The sequence below is a fragment of the Phyllobates terribilis genome, unplaced genomic scaffold (assembly GCF_046119375.1).
Source record: "Phyllobates terribilis strain yellow unplaced genomic scaffold, ASM4611937v1 Scaffold_2__4_contigs__length_985480577, whole genome shotgun sequence".
Lineage (NCBI taxonomy): Eukaryota > Metazoa > Chordata > Amphibia > Anura > Dendrobatidae > Phyllobates > Phyllobates terribilis.
This window is the reverse complement of record NW_027362762.1, coordinates 879,662,051-879,688,075: the sequence shown is the minus strand read 5'-3', so window position 1 is coordinate 879,688,075 and position 26,025 is coordinate 879,662,051. Positions and strand designations below refer to the sequence as shown.

The following is a 26,025-nucleotide window of genomic DNA, read 5'->3' as shown; positions in this document are numbered from 1 at the left end:
AGCTGGGTAGGTGGAGCATTAAATGGCAAATGAGGTTTAACGAGGAGAAATGTAAGGTCATACATATGGGAAGGAAAAATGGAAGTCACCAGTACTCACTGAATGGGAAATCATTGGGGAATTCAGAGATGGAGAAGGACTTGGGCATCTTGATTGATAGCAAACTAAATTGGAGTGCCCAAAGTCAGGCCGCTGCTGTAAGGGCAAACAGGGTAATGGGATGTATCAGAAGAGGTATAGCTGCAAAGGATGAGAACATTGTTCTTCCACTGTACAAAGCACTGGTCAGACCACACTTGGAATACTGTGCTCAGTTATGGGCCCCAATATATAGAAAGGATATAAATGAGCTTGAAAAGGTACAAAGGAGGGCAACAAAATTAATAAAGGGAATGGAGGGACTGCAATACCCAGAGAGGTTGGCAAAACTAGGACTATTGAGCCTGGAAAAGAGAAGGTTGAGGGGGGACATAATAAATGTGTACAAATATGTTAGGGGACAGTATAGAGACCTTGCCCGGGATTTGTTCAAAAGGAGGGATATTACGGTAACAAGAGGGCACTCACTAAGACTGGAAGAGAAAAGGTTTCAGCACCAGCATAGGAAGGGGTTCTTTACGGTAAGAGCAGTGAGAATATGGAATTCACTGAGTGAGGAGACGGTAATGTCGGATTCACTACACCAGTTCAAGCGGGGACTGGATGCATTTCTAGATACCAGGCAGATTTCTGCATATACTTAAAAATAAAATAAAATAGTAGGTTGATACAGGGATTTATTCTGACTGCTGGTTTCAGAGTCGGGAGGGAATTTTTCCTCAGGTGAAGATTGGCTAAATCATTTGGGGTTTTTGCCCTCCTCTGGATCAACTTTAGCAACTACAGAACTTACAGGTCGAACTTGATGGACGCAAGTCTTTATTCGGCTTTACTAACTATGTAAACTATGTAAAAAACACATGCGGATTGTACATGCGGATTGTACATGCGGATTGTACATGCGGATTGTACATGCGGATTGTACATGCGTTTTTCCAGCCAGGGACAAGCGGATGTGAAGCGTTCTTCACTTGCATTTCCGCATGCGGGTTGACAAGCACTTTCCAAGCGATTTTAGCATCACTTGGAAAGTGCTTGACAACTTGGTCACACTATATAAATCCATGCAAACGGCATGAATTTATATAGTGTGACCTTAAAAGAATGGTAAAAAATAAATATATACTTACATTCTGATGGCCCCCGGTGTCTTTGTCCTGGCTTGCCGGCAGCTCGCGGTAGACTAAAGGACCTGCCGACGTCAGCGGTCGCGTGACCCGTCATATGACTAAATGACGTCACCGCAGGTCCTTTAGTCCAGGGTTCCCCAACTCCAGTCCTCAAGGCCCACCAACAGGTCATGTTTTCAGGATTTCCTTAGTATTACACAGGTGATAATTGCATCACCTGCACAGGCAATAATTCCATCACCTGTGCAATACTAAGGAAATCCTGAAAACATGACCTGTTGGTGGGCCTTGAGGACTGGAGTTGGGGAACCCTGCTTTAGTCTACGACAAGCCGAGACAAAGACATCGGAGGCATCAGAAGGTAAGTATAATATTTATTTTTTATTTTATTCTTTTTTTTTACAGGTACTATGGTACCCGAGTCTGGAGGAGAATCTCCTCTTCTCCAAACCCGGGTACCATCCGCACCTTGAAACACATGGAATCCGCATCTGCAGATGCAGTGATGCGGATTCCATGCGTTCCAATGCAAGTCAATGGCGGCGAAAACGCCGCGATTCCGCAAAATAATTGGTAGTGCTGCGGATTTTTCCACAATGATAATCCGCAGCGGAAATTTCCGCAGCATGTGCACAACACATGCGGATTATCATTGGGGAACATGGCAGATCTTCTACCAAGCGCTTTTTAAGCGTTTCTGCAGCGGAATTGCCACTGCGGAAATGCTTAAAAAACGCATAGTGGGCACACAGCCTAATAGTCAACAAATTGTCAACAAATTGTCAAGAAAATTAAAAAAAAAAACATATTTAAAGGACCAATTCAATTATCAACTAGTCTTGAATGGCCTATTTCGTAGAAACCTCACCAAGACCCAGAAGGAAATGAGCGCCATTGGGCTTTTGGAGCCCACATATTGCTGGAGTGGGATTCTGGTCCAATGTCACATTTGCAGGGCCTCTGAAGAAGCAGTACAGTGGAAACCTTCCAGAAGTATGGGATAAATAACATTAAATGTGTCCAATCCAAGCCAAAAGCCTCTCTACGTACATACACTGATGTCTGATCCAGCAGGCAGATCTTCCTCATTGTGGTCAATGTAGGTTATGAAAATCCCTATTTTATGACTTTACAGATCTCACACACGATATTACCTGTCTGACACAGTTCATCCAGTACAGCGTCCAGGGCTGGGAGATCATGACTGCTCCGTAAGACAAAAAGACTAACCCACAATCCTATCACGGCTTCTCTTCTTTTGCTGAAAATATCCTTTACTAAAGTTTGGGCCAATGTTTTTTTATCAGTTTCTAAACTGTTGTATTTCTGTAACACAAAAAAAGTCACACATTTTACAAGAATAACAAAGGAAAATGCTTAACAAATATAATTATTTCTTGTATGTCTTCGGTATGTTGCTCCAGAGGAGGAAAAATATACAAAAAAATTGGAAGCAAAACCTTACAGAAACCCCAAGTTAGGCCACATTCACACGTTCAGTATTTGGTCAGTATTTTACATCAGTATTTGTAAGCCAAAACCAGGTGAGGAACAATCAGAGGAAAAGTTTAATAGAAACACGTCACCACTTCTGTATTTATCACCCTCTCCTGGTTTTGACTTACAAATACTGAAGTAAAATACTGAACAAATACTGAACATGGTCTAACAATGAGATTATTTCCCAAAATCTAATACAATAATGTATGTCTGATAGGGAATATTACTTAAAATTCAGCCACTTGGAAACAGCAGGATGAAAAAATGTAATAAGCTCAGTATATTAGGCCTTATTTAGACTTCCGAGATTTTTCAAATGTAAAAAACATTCTGAGTGTCCGCATTGTTATTCCTCTGATTTTGTTTGGTCCAGTCTTGTTTGGTCCGACCAGTGTTTGGGCCATGTGTCAGTTTTTACCATCAGATTTTCTTCAGTGTTTGGTCAGTTGTCAGTTTTTACCATCAGTGTCGTCTTGATTGACTCCCTGATTTGATCAAAACTGGCAAACGTGTGAAACCCTTTGAGTTTCTCCTAAAACTTACTTTACAGGTTTCCACATCAGCGTTCTATTCATGAAAACCACCAAAGAAAACGTACGTCTGAGTGGTCCCTAACTCATAGGCCCCAATTAATCATTTGCATTTTTTTTAATCTCTTTTCTTTTTTATCTTGTAGGATTCCATGCAATTTTTTTGTGCCAAATTCTTTAAAATGACACAAGCAAATCATAAATTTGGCTCAAAGTAAAAAATTGTGTCTTTTTAGTGAAGAATAAAGCACGTTTTGTGAAATGTTTCAAAATTTGCAGTAACATTTCTGGCATGGATAAAATCACTCCAGTGGGAAGAGGGAGACTGGAGTATAAACAAAACAAAACACAAACAAAAAAAAAGGCACAAAAAAATAAAACCTGGACTAAAACAGGAGCAAATGCAACAATGAATAGGGATCATGGGGCACTACCAGAGCCGGCGTTAGCACCCGGCGCAACCGGGGCACTGAGCAGGCGGGCGGCCCACTCGCAGTTGGGCACCCCGCCGGGCTATGGGCGGAGGAGAGCGGTGCCAGCGCCCGCCCTTCTCCCCCTCTTGCTCAGGGCCCCGGCAGCCGGATACTTACCTCTCGCCGTGGCTCCGCAGCTCCACTGTCTTCCTGCTGTGCGCTCCCAGTGACGTCTCATGTCTTTCCACCGCGCCCGCCGTCACAGGCAGTGTGGCACCCTGCTGTTAACAGGTACCACAGGACCCAGGGTGCATGGATGGACTTCTCCACAAGAGGACCTCGTTACATACAAACACCTCCACCCTTCCACCTCATACCACCAGAGGGAGCCTGTTAGGGATATATATATGGAGGGTGAAGCCAGGCAGTTCAGTCAGTCAGTCAGACAGAGTCAGAGAGTCTGAGAGAGTGCTGACGCTGAGAGCAGCGAAGACGCAGCACGTCTGCTGCTGAGTTCTGAGGGCCCCGAGTGTGGCCGACGGCAAGGAGGAGAGGAGAGAGGAGTTGAGGGGGCAGAGGAGCATCATAGGCTCACCCCGAATATACAAACCGGACACCGGGTCCGCGCCTACAGGGTCCTTTATACCCAGTAGGGATCACCGACATACCAGGAGGACTACAAGTCCCTGGCAGACCTGAAGCTGAACCCTTAACATGACCAGGAACCACGAAGGCCCCAGCGTTACCAGGGATAGTGGTTGCCAGCAGAAGGTCCTACTACCAAGCGACAGGAAAAGGAATATCGCGACACATAAGCTAGGCCCAGTTGCAGGCTGGCCAGGAGCATACAGAGAGGGAGACACGGACCAGGAGGCCTTATACCCGCTCGCTGGGGAGAAGTCCTGAAGTGCACCCATTCTACTGAGTACCCTGGACCGTACCTGACATCTGCACCAGTAAAGGTATTGAAGCGAATCCCCTGTCTCTGTCAGTTACTCCTGCTACGCCATTCCGCTTGCACTACAGGTCCCAGCATCACCACCCACAATCTGCACCTACACTGTCCCGGGGGCCCGCTCTGCCTGTGGGGAGCAGAGAAACATCCCAGCTGCCATCCCATCACGCCCGGAGGTCTGCAGCAGCGCTGGTAATCCTTACCAGGTACCACAGGTGGCGTCACAAACTATTTATTTTATTTTTATTTCTATCCAAGTTCCAATCCCCTTTTTCAAGAGTGACCCCAGGGTAAGGGCCCGGGAGCCGACCACCGCGACATCCCCCAAACCAGGTAAAGGCCCGGGTACCGAGTGGTCCCCATCCCCTGGAAGAGGGAAGACGCCGGTGACGCTGGAGTCCGGACCTGAGCAGCGGCAGCAGGTGAGGAGGAGTGAGGAGAGTATTTTATTTTATTATTTTTTTAATGTATGGAGGCATTATATGGGGGGGGGTGACATCCTGCATGGGGCATTATATAGGGGGGTGACATCCTGCATGGGGCATTATATGGGGGGTGACATCCTGCATAGGGCATTATATGGGGGGGTGACATCCTGCATGGGGCATTATAAAGAGGGGGGGTAACATCATGCATGGGGCATTTTAAAGAGAGGGGGTGGTATTCTGCATGGGGCATTATAAAGAGGGTGGGATATCCTGCATGGGGCAATATATGGGGGGAAAGGGACATCCTGCATGGGGCATTATAAGGGGGGGGGAAGGACATCCTGCATGGGGTATTATATGGGGGTGAAAGGGACATCCTGCATGGGGCATTATATGGGGCGAAGGGACATCCTGCATGGGGCATTATATGGGGGAAAGGGGCATCCTGCATATGTCATTATATGGGGGAAGGGACATCCTGAATAGGGCATTATATGGGGGGGGGGAGTGACATCCTGCATGGGGCATTATAAAGAGGGGGGTGACATCCTGCATGGGGTATTATAAAGAGGGGAGGGTGACATCCTGCATGGGGCATTTTAAAGAGGGGGGGTGACATCCTGCATGAGGCAATATATGGGGGGGAAAGGGACATCCTGCATGGGGCATTATATGGGGGGGAAAGGGACATTCTGCATAGGGCATTATATAGGGGGAGAAGTGACATCCTGCATGAGGCATTATATGGGGGTGACATCCTGCATAGGTCATTATATGGGGGGTGACATCCTGCATGAGGCATTATATTGGGGGTGACATCCTGCATGGGGCATTATAAGGGGGGAACAGCCTGCATAGGGCATTATAAGGGGGGAACAGCCTGCATAGGGCATTATGTGGGGGGAACAGCCTGCATGGAGCATTATATGGGGCCAGTATCCTGTATGGAGCGTTATAAGGGGACCAGTATCCTGTACAGAGAGTTGTATGGGGGCCAGTATTCTGTATGCAGCGTTATATGGGGGCCAGTATTCTGTATGGAGCATTATATGGGGGCCAGTATACTGTGTGGAGCGATTCGCCAGTTTCTGAGCTATTGTGGAATTTACAATAGATATCACTCATGTAATGTAAGAAGCATTTTATGTGGGCCAGTATTCCATATGGAGCATTTTATGGGGGCCAGTATTCTGTATGAAGCATTTTATGTGGGCCAGTATTCTGTATTGAGCGTTATATGGGGGCCCGTATTCCATATGGAGCATTTTATGGGGGCCAGGATTCTGTATGGAGCATTTTATGTGGGCCAGTATTCTGTATTGAGCGTTATATGGGGGCCAGTATTCTGTATGGAGCGTTATATGGGGGCCAGTATCCTGTATGGAGCATTTTATGGGGGCCAGTATACTGTGTGGAGCGATTCGCCGGTTTCTGAGCTATTGTGGAATTTACAATAGATATCACTCATGTAATGTAAGAAGTGAAATCTTCGGCATTGTACTATATATATTTCTCTGCGGTATCTGTGCGTCATGAATCGTGGTTTGTGTTAAAGGGGCCCACTGAGACTCTTTCTCCCGGGGCCCAGAAAAACCTGGAGCCGGCTCTGGGCACTAGTATACAACACTGGTACTTAATATCATCTTACCTCCACATCAGGGATATTTTGGGAATGCAGCTCAGCCAAAAGTAATTTAGTATTCAAGTTCTCCACAATGGAAAGCAGATCATCCTGGAAATATTCATATATCATCCTCAGTGCATGATCTTCTTTCTCACAGAGCTTCTGGTAAAACTGCTGTTTCCCATCAACTAGGGAAATAAAGGAGAAACAAAGATAAAGTCTTCTGTACCAGGCAGAATGACAGCATTGTATGAACAATATTCTGGTCTTGGATTATTATTATTATACTTTAGGAGTTTCCACTAATGAGGAATCCACAATTCTTTATAATTTACCAACACAGTAAGTACTATATATGTTTGTGGCGCCCCTGAGGGTTCAGTCGCCACAGAGGTACTGCACCTCACCCAGAGGTGTGGTGTCTCCTTCTCTCAGGTAAGGAGGGAGTGCTGCCCGGAACCATAACACCCGCATTCAACACTACACTGCTCCAGGCCGGCTGGAAGGGCAAGATGCACAGTGTTTCTGCTGAGCCCCGTCCCTGGCTGGAGTGGGGGGAACCAAAGAGAGGGGGAACCAGCAGTGGGTGTGGGAGGAGGATGTAGATTAGGGGAGCACCATTATAGGAGGTATATAAAGGGAAGCCATCTTAGGGTGGCAGGCTAGTCGGTCAGTGTGGATTCAGTAAGGAGAGGAGGGGAGCAGAGTCTCTTCAGGAGCTCTGCTCCACAAGTGGGGCCTAGTAATAGAGGCCCAAGAGGGTAGCAGAGGAGAAAGGCTCCGTTTTATAGAAGGGATCCCAGGGGGTACGGTGAGTGCAGGACGGCTCCCGTACACCCCGAATCTGCCAGGTGTCAGAGGGGCAAAAGATAGGAAAGACAGCACACATAGGGCTTTATCTGTATAAAAGTAAATACCAGGTCCCACAATCAGTCTGACTCACCTTCTGAGGTTATGTGAGTCACAACCAACTGTGAAGCACCTGTCAGATGGCCGCTGCAGGAGACCCCGCTGATCTGTAAACAAATGAGAGGAGATAAGAAGCCGGGCTGATCCTCCGCGCTGGTCCAGAGACACACAAGGATTAATGATGAATCAAAACTTTCTTTATTCCTTGGCCTACGCGTTTCGTGGCTACACTGCCACTTCCTCAGAGCGTAGGCAAAGGAATAAAGAAAGTTTTGATTCATCATTAATCCTTGTGTGTCTCTGGACCAGCGGGGAGGATCAGCCCGGCTTCTTATCTCCTCTCAGGTGTCAGAGGGATCAGGCCGCAAGAAGGGGACTGGCCCCTGGACCAGCCGTGTTACTCCAGGTCTTGGCTGGAAAAACCGGAGGCTTCTGCACTTCCATGGTGCAGTTGCCACAGTCTCACCCTAGTCACCGTGAAGGGCATCAAGTAGGCCCGGGAAGTCCAGGTTGCCCAGAAGGGACTTTAGAGCACCTGATCTGGACTGTATGTGGGCAGGAGGGAGAAGACTCAGCGCGGGAAGTCGGTCTAGTTAGGAACATAAAGAAAGCGGGGTTCCATCAAGCGCTCCTGACATATCTGAGGAAGAGCTGAACCCCTGCTCTGGTGGACGCAATGAGACGCGGGAGGCTGACACCTGTACAGTGTACCTGAGAACCTTGAACAAGAACTGTGAGTAGACATCGGATGACTGCACTCCACTGCCACTGTCAGTTATTTCAGCTGCGCCATCTCTCTCTTTTGCACTACAAGCCCCACCATCACCACCCACCATCAAACTCTACACTGCCCTGAGGCCCGCTTCACCTGTGGGGAGCTGTTCCATCCTAGCTGCCCTATCAACTGCCTCAGAGGTCTGCAGCAACGCTGGTACAAATTACCAGAAACCACAGGTGGCGTCACGATCAAACTACAAAACCCATATAAACTATCCCCTTTTTGTTGACCTCCCTGGGCCACGGACCGGGCCAACCACTGTGACATATCCCCCCCCCAGCATCCATAGGCCCGGACACCGAGTACCCCACTGCCCTGGGGGCGTGTCATCTCTGGCGTCACGAACAGGATACGTGACCAGCCCGTTATCAGCGGGTATTGTGTGCTTAAAGAACTGTTTTTCCACATTGAATGTGGCGCCCGCCCCAGAAGAACGGGCGCCATTATGTGCGTGATCAAAGACAACAATATGGAACCTCCCATCGTGGGCCGGGTCCCAGAATGGCGCCATAAGCACAACCCGCCCCTTGCAACTGTGACCGTCCACATAGATGTATCCGTCAAGGCGGGGAGGACGTCCCAGGGAGTGACCAAGAGCAGGCTGCCATGGAACCGCCCCCGAAAAGGGAGGGGAGGAGGAGAGAAGGAATGGAGACAGGGTGTGATATTAACCAGTCTAGACAGACCGCACCCGGCAGCCAGCATGGACTGAAGCCAGGATCAAGCCTCCACCTCTGGCCTGCAGCAGCCAATGCCCCCCCTCACCCTGGAGGGAGCAACAAGCAAACTTTCCCCGGAGGATGCTGAGTTCCTCCAGAGAGAGATCCAGGAGCTGAGCCAGCAGGTGGAATGGGCCCAGCAAGCAGCGGTCGCCAGGTGGAAGAAGTAGCTGCTGGAGAAGTTAGCAGCTCGGCGGCAGCCAGCCCCAGGTACCATCAGCGGCTCCCCAGCTCCGGCAGAGCCAGATGAGCACCAGGAGGCCGTGTGCAGCACAGGAGCAGGTAGGAAGAGTTCCCCTGTCCCGGGCACTGCAAGCGCCGACCTGCTCCTGGGCCTCCTACAGCAGCACCCCCCGTACACAGGCATGTACACTCTGGAGCAGCTGCTAAGCCCAGAACCTCCACCCACGGGCGCTGATTCCGAGGACCTCCTGCTCGACCCCCTCCTGGAACCTCCACCCCCGGGCGATGACTCCGTGGACTTCCTGCTTGGCTCCCTTCCGGAACAGCCACCTCCGGCACCCGAGTGGGTGTACGGAGCGCCCTCCTTCGACTGGTCCACCAGGTTTGAGGACCAACAACAGTGCCCGCTACTCCCGACACCGGCGCCCCTGGTTGCCTGCCCAGGCGGAGAAGAGTTTAGATGGGACAACCAGGGGGGGACCTGATGGGGTTCCCGCAGGAATCCCAAGCCCAGGCGCTGGCAAGAAAGGAGTTCTGCCGACGGGAGCTCCTACAACTGGAGAAGGAGCGGCGCACCCGGCGGACGCGCTGCGAGTGGCTGGAGGCCCGGAACAAAGCCACGAAGGCCCAGGTCCGACAGGCGGAATCTGCCCATCCTAGTCCCCGTGAAGAGGGACTGGTCGTGAAATTCGACTTGAAGGCTGGGTGGGGCTTCATCCGCGATCCCCACTTCAGCAGAGACATCTTTGTAAACCGGCGGGATGTTGAGCCCTATCTGGAGCAGGGCCATCCCGACCGGAATTTGTACCCCGGTGACCGTGTCACCTATACCAGACACCACGGGGAACGCGGGTGGTATGCCCTCCAGGTATACCGTGTGGTCGAGGAGGAGGAGGACACGCCCCCGCAGTTCATGGCTGATGACCAGCAAAAATCAAGAGTACCCCCGGCAGGGTCCCCACTACTAGGTACCATAAGTGGGACTGAACATTGTAAATAAGTTACCCATAAGGGTACAAACTGAAAATTTTGTGTGCATAATTACCCGTCAGGGTATACAGACTTCAGGCTGAGGACTGTGAGCAGCCGAGAACTGACCTTGTATATGGTTGCACTTATTAAAGTGCCCTCTATTGGTTTTATATTTGCAACCAAGAGACCTCAGGACAAAAACCCGTTTGGCGTGGCCGAAGATGTGGTCCAGCACCAGGATCACTTAAGCCCTGCAGCCACGCCCAGGGCCTACGTTGAGGGTTTTCAGACGGGTCCCTCATGCTGCTTGATTTGCACCTTTACCAGTGAGATGGACACCCTGTTTGGGATCTTACTGCAAGCTGTTTGAGAAAATGTATATGTGGCGCCCAGCTGCGCTTGGTACCACAGATCCTAGAAGAGTGCATTGATGGAATCCTCCACAAGAGGCCCCCATAAACATTCACACATCTCCACCTTCCACATCAGACCAGCAGAGGGAGCCCGTTAGGGATATAAATAGGGAAGGTGGAGCTAGGCAGTCAGAGTCTAGAGTCTAGAGTCAGTCTAGTCCAGTACAGTCTGAGAAGAGTTACCTCAGAGGACAGAGCCTGTTCCAGCTCCTGTAGTTGCTAGCCTGCAGTGGATCTCATCCAGACTAAGACTCAGGAGCTCAAGTAAGTGAGCCCAAGGTGTGCCGACGCCTGTAAGAGCGGTGAAGAGTGGCAAGCTGCCGTTAGTGTGAGTAGCCTAGTGAGGGCCCGAGCGTGGCCGAAGGCGAGTGGAAAGTGAGTAGCAGTGGGGGCAGAGGAGCTTACCCAGCTCACCCCGAAACTTATACTGGACACCAGGTCCGAGCTTACCGGGATCTCTACAACCCAGTAAGGCATAACCGGAATCCCTGGAGAACTACAGGTCCCAGGATCACCAGAAAGTTGATACGTAACAGTGCCAGGAGACACATAGGCCCCGTAAGCTGGGAGCGTGCACTCCAAGAGAAGGCCCTACCACAACGTCAGCCGGTGCAGGACAGAGATAAAGTTAGGCTTCGCTTCAGGCAGGTCAGAAACTTACTACGCAGAGGCAAGAAACAGGAGGCCCTACACCCGCTCATTGGGGAGGATCCTGATATGCACCCTTCACCCTACAGTGCTCCGGGATGAGCCTGAATTACCACCAGTAAAAGGTACTGAAGTGACTATCGTGTGTGCTCCTATTCTTGCTCTGACCCGGCTGGGTCTCTCCTGTCCTGCATCCCCCTCTCTGTACGCTGCCCTGAGGCCTAGCTCCACCTGTGGGAGCTATACCATCTAGCTGCATTATCACCGGCCTCAGTGGACTGCCGCACGCTGGTGATTCTCACCAGAAACCACAGGTGGAGTCACGAACTTCCATAAAATTAGTAAACTAAACCACCCTTTTAAAAGCTGACCCCAGGGTACGGGCCCGGGACCCGACCACCGCGACATCCCCAAGGTCAGGCAAAAGGCCCGGGTACCGAGTCGTCCCCATTCCCCTGGGCTAGTCATATACAAGCCAGTAAAAAGTTTTATACTGTTTGTAATGATGTTAACCAGTAACGTTCAAGTAATGTGCCTCCCATAAAGGAAAGAAACAGTTTAATAATCTTCTAAGTGATGCATCTAAAAATGTTTGTATGTCTAAAATACTGTGTTTTTGCTCAGTTCCAGCCCGCGGACGTGCTGTGTTTTACCAGGGGGGAGTGTGGCGCCCCTGAGGGTTCAGTCGCCACAGAGGTACTGCACCTCACCCAGAGGTGTGGTGTCTCCTTCTCTCAGGTAAGGAGGGAGTGCTGCCTGGAACCCCAACACCCGCATTCAACACTACACTGCTCCAGGCCGGCTGGAAGGGCAAGATGCACTGTGTTTCTGCTGATCCCTGTCCCTGGCTGGAGTGGGGGGAACCAAAGAGAGGGGGAACCAGTAGTGGGTGTGGGTGGAGGATGTAGATTAGGGGAGCACCATTATAGGAGGTATATAAAGGGAAGCCATCTTAGGGTGGCAGGCTAGTCAGTCAGTGTGGATTCAGTAAGGAGAGGAGGGGAGCAGAGTCTCTTCAGGGTCTCTGCTCCACAAGTGGGGCCTAGTAATAGAGGCCCAGGAGGGGAGCAGAGGAGAAAGGCTCCGTTTTATAGAAGGGATCCCAGGGGGTACGGTGAGTGCAGGACAGCATCCGTAACGCCCCGAATCTGCCAGGTGTCAGAGGGATCAGGCCGCAGGAAGGGGACCGGCCCCTGGACCAGCCGTGTTACTCCAGGTCTCGGCTGGAAAAATCGGAGGCTTCTGCACTTCCATGGTGCAGTTGACACAGTCGCATCCTAGTCACCGTGAAGGGCATCAAGTAGGTCTGGGAACTCCAGGTTGCCCAGAAGGGACTTTAGAGCACCCGATCGGGACTGTATGTGGGAAGCGCAGGGCAGGAGGGAGAAGACCCAGCGCGGGAAGTCGGTCTAGTTAGGAACATAAAGAAAGCGGGGTTCCTTCAAGCGCTCCTGACATATCTGAGGAAGAGCTGAACCCCTGTTCTGGTGGACGCAGTGCGACGTTGGAGGCTGACTTCCGTACAGTGTACCTGAGAACCTTGAACAAGAACTGTGAGTAAAACTCGGATGACTGCACTCCACTGCCTCCGTCAGTTATTTCAGCTGCGCCATCTCTCTCTTCTGCACTACAAGCCCCAGCATCACCACCCACCATCAAACTCTACACTGCCCTGAGGCCCGCTCCACCTGTGGGGAGCTGTTCCATCCTAGCTGCCCTATCAACTGCCTCAGAGGTCTGCAGCAGCGCTGGTACAAATTACCAGAAACCACAGGTGGCATCACAATCAAACTACAAAACCCATATAAACTATCCCCTTTTTGTTGACCACCCTGGGCCACGGACCGGGCCAGCCACTGTGACATATTCCCCCACAGCATCCATAGGCCCGGACACCGAGTACCCCACTGCCCTGGGGGCGCGTCATGTTCACATAGGGTAGATACGCTGCAGATTTTCCAGGCATAAAATCTGCAATGTAACATAGTACCAGCAAAGTGTAAGAGGTTTAAAGAGGTGTTCTGGCACTCCAACATGAATCTAAGATCCCACAATGAGTATTTGGTGTGTGTATACACTGTGTGCAAAAAATGCAGTGTATTACAGTTTCAGCAAAGTGTATACGATTCATAGAAATATCATGCCCTCTGTGCTTTTTCTTTATGCTGAGGAAACTGACCTGCGGTGTGATTTTGAAATCTACAGCATATCAGTTTCTCTTGCAGTAAGGGCTCGTGCACATGGCATTATTCTTGGTCTGATTGCAACAAAACATTGGATCACACTCAGACCAAAGTTATGCTATGGGGCCATGCACATGTCTAATTTTTTTCCTCTGACTGAGGCTGTCCAAGAAAAAAAATTGCAGCCTGCACGAGTTGGATCAGATATTTGGATTGCACTTGGCCATGCAAGTCAATGAGTCTGTGGAAACCAATCCTACTGCACTCGGACGAGTGCAGTCCAATTTCCTTGCACGCTATTAAAGAGAATGAATATTCATTGCTCTACTCTCCCATGGACCTGGATTGGGGGCCATGTATACCTGGATTGGGGGCCATGTATACCTGGATTGGGCGCCATACATACCTGGATTGGGGGCCATATATACCTGGATGGGGATCATATATACCTGGATGGGGATGTATATATGTCAGGATGGGAGGTATATATACCAGGATGGAGACATATATATCAGGATGGGGGATATTAGTACAAAATTGGAGGACATTACCCCTATAACAGTGTCAGCAGCAGACCCCCCCTCAACCATAACAGTGCATCATGACCACATTTTTTGCTTAAATATTTTTTTCTATTTTCCTCCTCTAAAACTTTGGTGCGTCTTATGGTCCGGTACATCTTATAGTCCGAAAAATCTGGTAATTGTTATGGAAAGAGGAACACATTTTAAAATGTATTTTAGTTTCTTTTGTGGCAAAAAGAAAAAAGAACGTGACACATATTTCCTATATTTTCCCACCGATGACATATGATATCAGCAAAAAAAAGAACATGATAATAACTATAGATGTGTGAGCAGTAAAATGCTCGGATGCTCGTTCCGAGTAACGAGTATAATGGGAGTCAATGGGAAATTTCAGTGTAATTTATATAGGAAGCAAGAAGTACCAAAAATTAGGGACTCAGAGGGACTCAGATACACCCTGTATTAAATATGAAGGAGGGTCTCATACACATTCTGTTCAAATTGTGTGGTACTCCTACACTCATAAAGGCACTGCACACAAACCAAATCCTGCCAAAAATTACAAGCAGAGTTATCCATACAACCATCAAGGCACTACCTGTAGTACCTCATTCAAATATTAAGAAAGTGTAGTTGTGGTACTTCTACATTCATAAAGGCTCTGTGCACAGTGCAAAGCCAGTAAAAAATTATAAGTAGGGTCATCCAGCCATCCTAAGACCCTAGAAGGCAACAACTGGCAGGCCTCATTCAAATATTGAAGATTATAAACACTTTATGGGCTGCTGTCATCTGGTGGTGTGGAAAAGTTGGGGATTTGTTCATTATTATCAGAGTGAGCCTGTCAGCACTTTCTGTTGACAGACAAAAGCGCCTGTCTGTTATGACTCCCCAGGCGGAACTAAAAACCCACTCAGACAAGATGCTAGTGGCAGGGCAGCACAACACCTCCAAGGCATAGAGGGACAGCTCATGCCAGTTGTTAACCTATGAGACCCTATAGCTGAAGGTCGCAGCGGAATTAGGGAGTATGCTGGTTTTGTAGACCAAGTATTACTTGAAAATCTTTAAAAACTTTTCCCTCCATGTCAAAAATACCCGGTCATCAGGGCATGGATGCTTTGAGGGTGTCATTAAATTGGTCCAGGCCTTTTGACAGTGTACTCCTGTCTCTGCCATACCTAGTGTGTGTCTCCCTTGCCTCTCCTCCTTGGTTGGGAAAGTAAGCTTGCCCCCTGCCACTAGTGTTGTTTGATGGAATTTTTTCAACATATTTACCCCAATGGCCTTCTGGTATAGCACCATTTTAGTACACCTCTCTGTCTCAGGAAGGAGAGATGCAAAGTTCTCTTTGTAGCTTGGGTCTAGTAGGGTAAACAACCAGTACTGTTTTTTTTGGCAAAGTTGAATGTAACACGATGGTCACGGGAAAAGCAGCGGTACATAAAGTCTGCCACATGTCCCAAGGTTCTTACAACCAACACTTCCCTGTCTCCACCATAATGACTACTCTCCATCTCCTCCCCCATCTCTTCCTCCTCATTCCCCTCTTCAGCCCATCCACGTAGGAGAGACAGGATGAAGCTTGTGTGGGTACTATCTGCTGTTGCTCCTATTTCTCCTCCTCTTCCTCAGACTCCACCTCCTCATTGTTACCCAATCTGCGCTGAGCAGATAAGATGAGGCTGGGCTGGGTAGTATCTCCCTGTCTCATGTCATCCTCCATCTCCACATAGTGCCCATGCAAAGCCTTAAATGTCAGCAGCAATTGTTTAAGTAGGCACAGAAGCGGGATGATTGAGCTGATGACTATCACTATCACTATCAAAGATAGACTATCACTATCTTTGTGGAGTCCTCAAAGTCTTGGAGAACCGCACAAATGTCAGACATCCATGTCCACTCTTCAGTTGTTATGTGCAGAGGCTAACCAGAATACCGACAGGCGTGTAGGAGCTGGTATTCCACAACTGGCCTCTGCTGCTCACAAAGCCTTGCCAGCATGTGCAGTGTGGAGTTGCAGCACTTGAGCAAGCTGCACACCAGTTGGTCAGACTGGCACGTGCATGTGCTGATGCAGCACTGCCAAAGCAGCGGCATCTGTAGCCAACTTGCAGAAATGGGCGGTCACGTGGCGTACTTTGACCAGAAGCTCTGGGTATATTTTCAGAAACTGCTGAACTACCAAGTTGAGCTCATGTGCCAAGCATGGTTTGTATGTGAGCTTGCCAAGCTTCACAACCGCCACCAGGTTGCGCCCATTAAAACACACACGACCATGTCTGGTTGGAGGTTCAGCGGCAAAAGCCACAGATCTGTCTGGTCTGTTATTCTTTTAAGTAACTGCCACGGTGTGCGGTTTGTCTCCTAGACAAATTAGCTTCAGCAGAACCTGTTGCCACTTCGCTGAGGCAGTGTTGCAGAGCTTCCGGCTGATGTGGACGAAGTGCCCTGAGATAACACATCAGAGATGGAAGATGAGGAAGAGCAGAAGGGGGTGCAAAAATTTATGTAGGAGGTGGAGGAAACTCTGATAGAAGTAGGGCCAGCAATCCTAGGCATTGGAAGCACATGTACCGTGCCAGAGTGGGACTAGGCCCCAGCTTCCACAATGTTCACCCAGTGTGCCGTCCCTGGCCACAAGCACTTGTCCACATGTCAGTCGTTAAGTGGATAACCCCAGTAATTGTGTTGGCAAGGGTACGGGTGAAGTTCCTGGACAAGAGCTGGTACAAGGCGGGGACGCCACACCGGGAGAAAAAGTGGTGGCTGGGGACCCAGTGCCGAGGGACAGCTTCCACAATGAGTCGGCGGAAATCCTCTGTGTCCACAAGGCGTGACGGAAACATTACCACGGCAAGCAGCCTGGAAATGTGGCCATTTATCATTTGGGCCTGTGGGTGTGTGGCTGGAAATTTTGGTTCCAAAGCTTGGGGTAGGGACAGCTGAACGCTGTGCTGGGTCAAGAATTTGGAAGTGCCTGATGATGGTGCATCAGAATGTGCAAGTACACGTGCAGGGCAGGAGGCATCTGCGACAGTGTCATGGACAAGGGATTGGGAAGCACCTAGCACAGGGATAGTGTCACCCGCTGGTGTGGCGCCCCTCAGGGTTCGACCGCCACAGGAATGCTGCACTTCTTTAATGGAGTGTAGTGTTCCTCCTCTGAGGTAAGACCAGTGTGATAGTCGTGACCCAACCTTTGCATCCAACACCACACTTCTCCACCAGAAGGAGCAAGTATGCACTAGGTGCTGCTCTCCTAGTTACAGGGAGACTGGGGAACCAAGAGTTAGGGGAACCAGTTAGTGGGTGAGGGTGGAGGACTTACAAGTTAGTTACACTTTAAATTTCATATTTAATAAAGAGCCATCTTTGGTCTTGGTCTTTCGGCTGTTCTTCTGTGCTGTCAAATACTGTGTGTACTGTGACCTCCCTCCCGGAGCGCAGATCCTGTGTGGGCCTGCATCGGTAAGGGACACAGCCTTCATACCCTGGCCTTGGGACGAGAGGTAGGTTGTAGACAAGGAATGTCTCAACCCGGCCATTGACCAGGATCAAGGAGGCCCGGAGCTTAGGAGTGTGGCTCCACAGCAAATGGATCCCAGGCAGGATGCAGACGGAGCGGAGTACGCCACCTGTCCTCGCCATGCTGATATATTCAGAGGGAGTCCGGCTGCAAGAGGGGTACCGGCCCCCGACACCCGACCTTGCTACTCTATGTCCTGGTCGGGAAAGCCCGGTAGTCCCAGAGGATCCCACCGGGTATCGGACGGAGCGGAGCTGCCACCCGTGTCCTTGTTCTGAGAGGAGCTCAGAGGGAGTCCCGGCCTATTTGCACACACACGGACAGGAAAGGATTCGGTCTGTAGTTCAGGAACACTCTGGTGTAGGGTCCCGACTGAATGCTGGACTTACTCGGAGGTTGTCGGACCCCCGTCCCTGGTGACCGCAGGACTCCGCGGGGAGCAGGGAGTCGCCTTCCTTTGCCATCTCTAAAGTGAGTAAAGCCTTGGAAGTTCACCCCTATGGTCTCCGGACTGTTTATTCTGCGCTACACTGCACGACGCGGCGCCCGTTCTCCTCTACTACTACCCCTTCCATCCTGTCCCTCTGCCCTGAGGTCCTGCTCCGCCTGTGGGGAGTAGTAATATTTCTGGCCGCCATAACACCATGCCTCAGCGGACTGCAGCGGCGCTGGTGGCCTTCACCAGGTGCCACAGGTGGCGTAGTCGTAAATCAGCCACTCAACCCGGACGAGCCCACACCATCTCTTTTTAATGTGACGGCCCTGAGCACGGGTCGGGTCCGGGCCATGGCTGCACCCCATCTCTCCATCACAGGACCCGACACCGAGTCCCCCATCACCCAGGGTAAAATAAAGGGCTTTTTCCGAGAAGAGGAGTCACACTGGCACCAATTGTTGACCCATGCGTTCGGCCCTCCGAGTCGGGTGCTTAATTGACATGTGCCTGATCATGCTGGTAGTGGTTAGTCTATTAGTGTTCAGGCACCTGCTGATCTTGGCATGGCACAGGTTGCAAATAAACATTTTTTTTGTCTCAGAACTCTCTTTAAAAAAGTCCAAGACTGGGGAACACCTAACTCTTTGATGGAGAAATTCACGAGTGTCGGTGCTCTGCAGAACAGTTGCTCCCCTTCTCCCTCTGGTCAACTCACTGCCTCTTCCTGTCGATTTCGATGCTGCTGATCCCTCCTCTTCAGCGCTGATGTCCTCGCTCTGCATGTCAGCTTCCCAGATTGAGTCAGTGAGTTTGTCATCCACCACCTCATCTTCCACCCACGCACTCTGGTCCTCCTGACTTGGTGACTTAACAGCAACATGACTTATCAGCAACTGTGACTCATCATCTTACTCCTTAGACAAAATTTTCCGTTCCCCACCTTCATCTTTTTGTGGCCGTGGCTGCTCTAAAGTTTGTGTGCTTCACAAAACAGCGTGTCCTCCTGTCCCTCTTGGAATATGCAGGGTGAGAAGCCTCAAGAAATTATGTTGTAAAGAGCTCCTCGGAGTGTCCTACTGTGGGATCACTAGTCTCCTGGGACTCAACATGGTGGGAGGAAGGAGGATAGAGGGTCAGGACCAGCCTGTTGGCTGGTGAGACTGGACCATGTGGAAGACTGGGTGCTCCTGCCAGGCATGCTGGAAGCATTATCTCCTATCCAACCAACCACCAGTTCGCACTGCTGTGGCTTCAGAGTTGGTGTACCATGCCTCCCTGCAAAGTGGGACAAGAACCTATGTGTTGTGGATGGGCATGTTTCTTGTTCTCCAGCAACAGGTGTAGTCACACCTGCCCCATGTCCTCGGCGTCTGCATGCACCATTATCAGCACTTCCCCGTCCCTTACCACATGCCTTACGTATTTTGTAATTGCTAGGTCTTTTGAAACCAAGTTTATTTTAATAAAAAAAAAATTGGCCACCTGCAGCAGTCAAACTGTTTTTTTGGAGTTTAATACCACCATAATGTAACACAAAGCACATAAAAGTGTATGGATGACAAATTCAATCCAGAAAAAAAAATTCAATGCTTTTTTGGAGTGTTATATACCACCGAAATGCACCACAGAGCACGTAATGCTCTATGGATAAGTAATTGAATCCAGAAAAAAATGACAACTTTTTTTGAGTGTTATATAGCACCGAATGTACCATGTCAAGAATATCGCAGCCCGAGAACACAGAACCACCCTCTGTGATATTTGTGTTGAACAGCGCTCTGCTGCCCCCTATCGTCCAGACAATTACACTTATAGGACCCCATTTGCCATTATTCCATTCCTTATTAGAATGTATGAATTTTACATATGTTGTAGAATCATTAATCAAATAGATGAGGAAAGGAAGAAAAACTAACAAATTCTTACCATCACTTTGAGGTTTAATTCCCATTACTTAGCCTGCAAAGAGTATGATCTTCTGCAAGGAGAAAAAAAAAAGTCTGAATTGGAAAAAATATACAATTTCCTTAACTTTCAACACATAGACTCTTTCCTTGCTTCTTGTACACAAGTTACAAACTGAACATACAGTAAATCATGTCCCAATACAGTCCACAAAATCCAGATAAACAACCAGCAACTAAATTTAAGTTTCACAAGGTCCGTGTTTGGATTCTATGCTTGGATCAGAATATCCGTCCCAACTCCTGACTTGAGCTAATTGCTTCGTAAGCTATCTATGGTACTACATATAAATTGACTTTATTGAGTCATATTTGAATGAGGTGACATCTAAACATCTAAAAGGGTAGCATGGTGGCTCAGTGGTTAGCAGTGTAGCCTGGAAACACTGGAATCTTAAAAGTGTGGTTCAAAGGCAAAGTAATTTTCATTTCAAATTCCAATCTATTTAGTGCCATAATCTAAACTATTTTCTAATATACGGTACTTGCAATAAAGATCTAATAGTTTTATATTTTTTTCACTTCCTCTTTGATGACTCTTCATTTGAGAATCCCAGTGCATGCAGGGATACTCAAACAATGTGTTATCAGGGGACAGAGGACAGGGTCCCTGCCGCAACTTATTCCCAGTGATGCTCTTTTCAGTGGCTGGGCTAGTCCCTGCAGGATGTGCAGTGTGTGATGTGCACAATGGCAGGGCTCTTGGTTGCCGGCTCAGATCAGTAGTAATGAGCCGGTAACAGAGCCACCCCCACAAGTGACGTCACTGGTCTCTGTACTCCGACACTGCTGTACGTATTCTGACACTGCTCTGTTGCCGGCTCGTTACTGCTTATCTGAGCCGGCAACAGAGAGCACGCTGTCATTGTGCACATCACCGATGATGTTTCATATCAGGGAAGGGGCAGAGGTGAGTTTGATGCGTGACTTAAAAACAAAAAACAGATGTCTCCATTTTTTTACAAGACACTCGATCTGCCTCTAGAGCATATTTTAAATAAAGGGGGTATTACCAGTGTGAGACATGTAATGACTGACAGTCGGCTCTCCCGATCTACATGTTTCACACTGGTAACGCGCCCTTTTATTTAAAATAAGATCTGGAGGCAGATTCTTGGGGACATCTATGTCTGGCCCTTAGTTCTGAGAAGCTCATTTACATGTAAGAAAAATGTGGATTTCTCTGGAATAAAATATTGGATTGCAGATATAGTGGGTGCGGAAAGTATTCAGACCCCTTTAAATTTTTCACTCTTTGTTTCATTGCAGCCATTTGGTAAATTCTAAAAAGTTCATTTTTTTTCTCATTAAAGTACACTCTGCACCCCATCTTGACTGAAAAAAAACAGAAATGTAGACATTTTTGCAAATTTATTAAAAAGAAAAACTGAAATATCACATGGTCATAAGTATTCAGACCCTTTGCTCAGTATTGAGTAGAAGCACCCTTTTGAGCTAGTACAGCCATGAGTCTTCTTGGGAATGATGAAACAAGTTTTTCACACCTGGATTTGGGGATCTTCTGCCATTCTTCCTTGCAGATCCTCTCCAGTTCCATCAGGTTGGATGGTGAACGTTGGTGGACAGCCATTTTCAGGTCTCTCCGGAGATGCTCAATTGAGTTTAGCTCAGGGCTCTGGCTGAGCCAGTCAAGAATGGTCACAGAGTTGTTCTGAAGCCACTCCTTTGTTATTTTAGCTGTGTGCTTAGGGTCATTGTCTTGTTGGAAGGTGAACCATCGGCCAAGTCTGAGGTCCACAGCACTCTGGAAGAGGTTTTCATCCAGGATATCTCTGCACTTGGCTGCATTCATGTTTCCTTCAATTGAAACCAGTCGTTCTGTGCCTGCAGCTGAAAAACACCCCCATAGCATGAGGCTGCCACCACCATGTTTCACTGTTGGGATTGTATTGGGCAGGTGATGAGCAGTGCCTGGTTTTCTCCACAAGTGTACTTTAATGAGAAAAAAATGAACTTTTTAGAATTTACCAAATGGCTGCAATGAAACAAAGAGTTAAAAATTTAAAGGGGTCTGAATATTTTCTGTACTCGCTGTATCAAGGTATAATTTTATGCAGCTTTCTATGACCTCCATGCCCATATGACTGTAGGACAATCCTCTTGATGATGTCTCATTTGAGACTCCCGTCAAACCAAACATCACAGGAAGTAAAGTAAAAAATAAGAGATACTGGGATAAGTTGTATAGGGATTACAATAGGGAGTTATCAAATAAAGTGAATTACAAAAGAGGTTATGGCTTAAAAATAGTTATTTATACAGGGCATTTTATGAGTTGGACCACACCTTCAAGTGTTTTAGCTTATGTGTTTATCTTTCTGTATTAAGAAAAAAAATCTATTTTTTATGGAATATCTTGGTGTGCACCTTCAGAGTATGTTCTGTTCATTAAATGTTGTAATTTGTTTGCTTTGCACATTGGCTGCATAGAACTGGTATTGTGTCACCAATCCCCCTTTTTGTCTTAAATTGCATAAAATCATGTCCCCAACACATTTGTTTAACTAAAGATAAAGTGGCCAACCCCTAATGACATCTGTATAGATGCGATAGAGAATATAATTTCACTGCGGCTTTCTTCAATTCCGTAATCATTAATTGTATGTAATACATGTGTGATTTGTCCTGAATATGCAAATTGCTTCTTTAGAGAGGAGGACTTGCGCCACCTATTGGATGTAGCAATCCTATAAGTCAATATCGACCCGTTAACGAACCTTGTCATATGACTTAGGATAAAAGCCAAACCAGAATCTCAATTTGCAGACACGGTGTTTCAGAGTGTATGATGAAAGCAATGTATGTTTGACTCTGAAAATCTGTGGCGTTTCGGAGATACATTTACTGTAAAAGCTGCCGGGAACCAAGACCGCGATACAGACTAGTAACAGATAAGTAAGTACCTAGGGGCTTCTCCACACCCACTGCCAATGACTGACAGGTGTCTCCTTATACACACACAGAGACCGAGGCTCCCATATTCAAGGGGAGCACGCGCAGAGAAGCGGCCAGGGACTGGCCTTTCCAAATAGTCACCAGCGCAGTCCATTCCTTGACGGCTGTTAAATTATATTTTTCTCTGAAACGTTGCGGCATTTCGGAGTTAAACATACCTGGTTGAAGTCATACAGCCAGTGACTGAGACATGGTGCCCATAGATCGGGCAGCATGTATCAGCTCTCAGGTTCCCTGAAATGCAGGCTTTATTATTAAGTCCTCAAGGGATTACTAGATAGAGGACTCTGCAATACTGCTTCTGCCAGCAGTCTATTCACAAAGCCAAGCCGCTGTACAATGAGAAATCAGACTTCCGGCAGCTCTGTTCTCTCAGGCTCCTTTCACACAGTGTGTTTGCCCACATTTGTTGGTGCCATCAGGGTTTAGATCCGGACCCCCCCCGCAAAACGGGATTTGGACGAATGCGCCGACGGGGCCATTGACTATATTGGTGCCGACAGAGTCAACGTGCGCTCTGCCATGAATTATTTTCGGGCATATAGACCTACCGGAGACGGATACCCAGATGCAGTCTACTATGTCTTAGTGTCCACCACCAGTAGGTATATAAGCCCGAAAATGATGCACGTCAGAGCGCACGATGACTCTGTCGACACCGTAATAGTCTATGGTCCTGTCGACGCATACGTCTGAGTCACATTTTGCTGGGGGGGGCTCTGGGCGTAAGCCCCAATGGGGCCAACGAATGGATGGCAAAAACGCTGTGTGAAAGGAGCCTTACTGGAAACAGAAATTATAATTTATTACATCAGCCATCATATTATGGGACTTCTCGGTCTAAAATGTCCTAGTATTAATTATTAAAAGTGCAAATACTGTATACCATTTGTATTTGAAGATGAATTCAATGAAAAATATAAAACTACAATAGATATTATAATGTACAATAGTTGTAACTGCACCAAAGTAATAAAGGGAACTAGACAGCATGTTGTTCCGGTTTATGACTTGCAGTACAGCTAAGTAACTGTCCTTGTTCTTTCTACATGGTGATAAAGCATAATACATTTTTTACCCCCTTTCCCCTTGAAAAAATCCAGTGTACAGCCCCGGAAATATACTATAAGAGAAGACACACATATACTGTATGTATATGGTAAAATAGAGAGATGAATATCTTACCCGAAAGCCGAGCAAAGTGCGTAGAAATACAAGATCTCCAGCAAAAGCAGAATGCAAAGAAAAGGAGGATTCTGAACAGGCTACTTTCAGTTTTAGTTGTGTTTTTAACCCTATAAGGGAGTAAGGTTCTTCTCCATTTCCTTCTTCCTATTACATTCCCCTCCTATGTTTCCTGACTTTACTATAAACATGAAGGTTGGTCTAACGTAATTGTTTACCTTAAAAGGAGGAGACAATATAGCTGGCTTATCAGATTTAGCCAACAATTTAGTAACCCAAGCATTAATACAATTTACAAGAAATGCAGTGGTTAGCACCGCAGCTTTGGAGCGCTGGGGTCCTGGGTTCAAATCCCACCAAGGACAACATCTGCAAGGAGTTTGTATGTTCTCCCCGTGTTTGTGTGGGTTTCCTCCATGTTCTCCGGTTTCCTCCCACACTCCAAAGGTAGATAGGGAATCTACAGTGGTGGCCAAAAGTATTGGCACCCCTGCAATTCTGTCAGATAATACTCAGTTTCTTCCTGAAAATGATTGCAATCACAAATTCTTTGGTATTATTCTCTTCATTTAATTTGCTTGCAAGGAAAAAACACAAAAGAGAATGAAGCAAAAATCAAATCATTGATCATTTCACACAGAACTCCAAAAATGGGCCAGACAAAAGTATTGGCACCCTCAGCCTAATACTTGGTTGCACAACCTTTAGCCAAAATAACCGCGAACAACCACTTCCGGTAACCATCAATGAGTTTCTTATAATGCTCTGCTGGAATTGTAGACCATTCTTCTTTGGCAAACTGCTCCAGGTCCCTGATATTTGAAGGGTGCCTTCTCCAAACTGCCATTTTGAGATCTCTCCACAGGTGTTCTATGGGATTCAGGTCTGGACTCATTGCTGGCCACCTTAGAAGTCTCCAGTGCTTTCTTTCAAACCATTTTATAGTGCTTTTGGAAGTGTGTTTTGGGTCATTGTCCTGCTGGAAGACCCATGACCTCTGAGGGAGACCCAGCTTTCTCACACTGGGCCCTACATTATGCTGCAAAATTTGTTGGTAGTCTTCAGACTTCATAATGCCATGCACACGGTCAAGCAGTCCAGTGCCAGAAGCAGCAAAGCAACCCCAAAACATCAGGGAACCTCCACCATGTTTGACAGTAGGGACCGTGTTCTTTTCTTTGAATGCCTCTTTTTTTTCCTGTACACTCTGTGTTGATGCTTTTTCCCAAAAAGCTCAACTTTTGTCTCATCTGACCAGAGAACATTCTTCCAAAACGGTTTAGGCTTTCTCAGGTAAGTTTTGGCAAACTCCAGCCTGGCTTTTTTATGTCTCGGGGTAAGTGGGGTCTTCCTGGGTATCCTACCATACAGTCCCTTTTCATTCAGACGCCGACGGATAGTACGGGTTGACACAGTTGTACCCTCGGACTGCAGGGCAGCTTGAAGTTGCTTGGATGTTAGTCGAGGTTCTTTATCCACCATCCGCACAATCTTGCGTTGAAATCTCTCATCAATTTTTCTTTTCCGTCCACATCTAGGGAGGTTAACCACAGTGCCATGGGCTTTAAACTTCTTGATGACACTGTGCACGGAAGACACAGGAACATTCAGGTCTTTGAAGATGGACTTGTAGCCTTGAGATTGCTCATGCTTCCTCACAATTTGGTTTCTCAAGTCCTCAGACAGTTCTTTGGTCTTCTTTCTTTTCTCCATGCTCAATGTGGTACACACAAGGACACAGGACAGAAGTTGAGTCAACTTTAATCCATGTTAACTGGCTGCAAGTGTGATTTAGTTATTGCCAACACCTGTTAGGTGCCACAGGTAAGTTACAGGTGCTGTTAATTACACGAATTAGAGAAGCATCACATGATTTTGTGTGACTCACGCGCACCTTCAGTAAGCCCTACCCTGGGAGATGGGG

The 26,025-nt window shown here is 47.8% G+C and overlaps 1 protein-coding gene across 5 annotated transcripts in view; it reads right to left on the bottom strand.

Annotated features, from left to right (window-relative positions):
* LOC141235517 (NACHT, LRR and PYD domains-containing protein 12-like) overlaps positions 1–26,025 on the bottom strand; it is a 208,102-nt gene that overhangs the window by 151,313 nt on the left and 30,764 nt on the right. For 3 of the 5 annotated variants that reach the window (XM_073668157.1, XM_073668155.1, XM_073668153.1), the window contains exons 1-4: positions 24,102–24,290; positions 19,903–19,954; positions 6,704–6,867; positions 2,384–2,555 (exon numbers count right to left, since the gene is read on the bottom strand). In XM_073668157.1, the coding sequence (XP_073524258.1) occupies positions 2,384–2,555; positions 6,704–6,867; positions 19,903–19,927 (361 nt within the window). In that variant the 5' untranslated portion in view covers positions 19,928–19,954; positions 24,102–24,290. Of the gene's footprint in view, positions 1–2,383; positions 2,556–6,703; positions 6,868–19,902; positions 19,955–24,101; positions 24,291–26,025 lie in introns of those variants that run through there. The other 2 variants (XM_073668154.1, XM_073668156.1) reach the window with 2 other exon arrangements.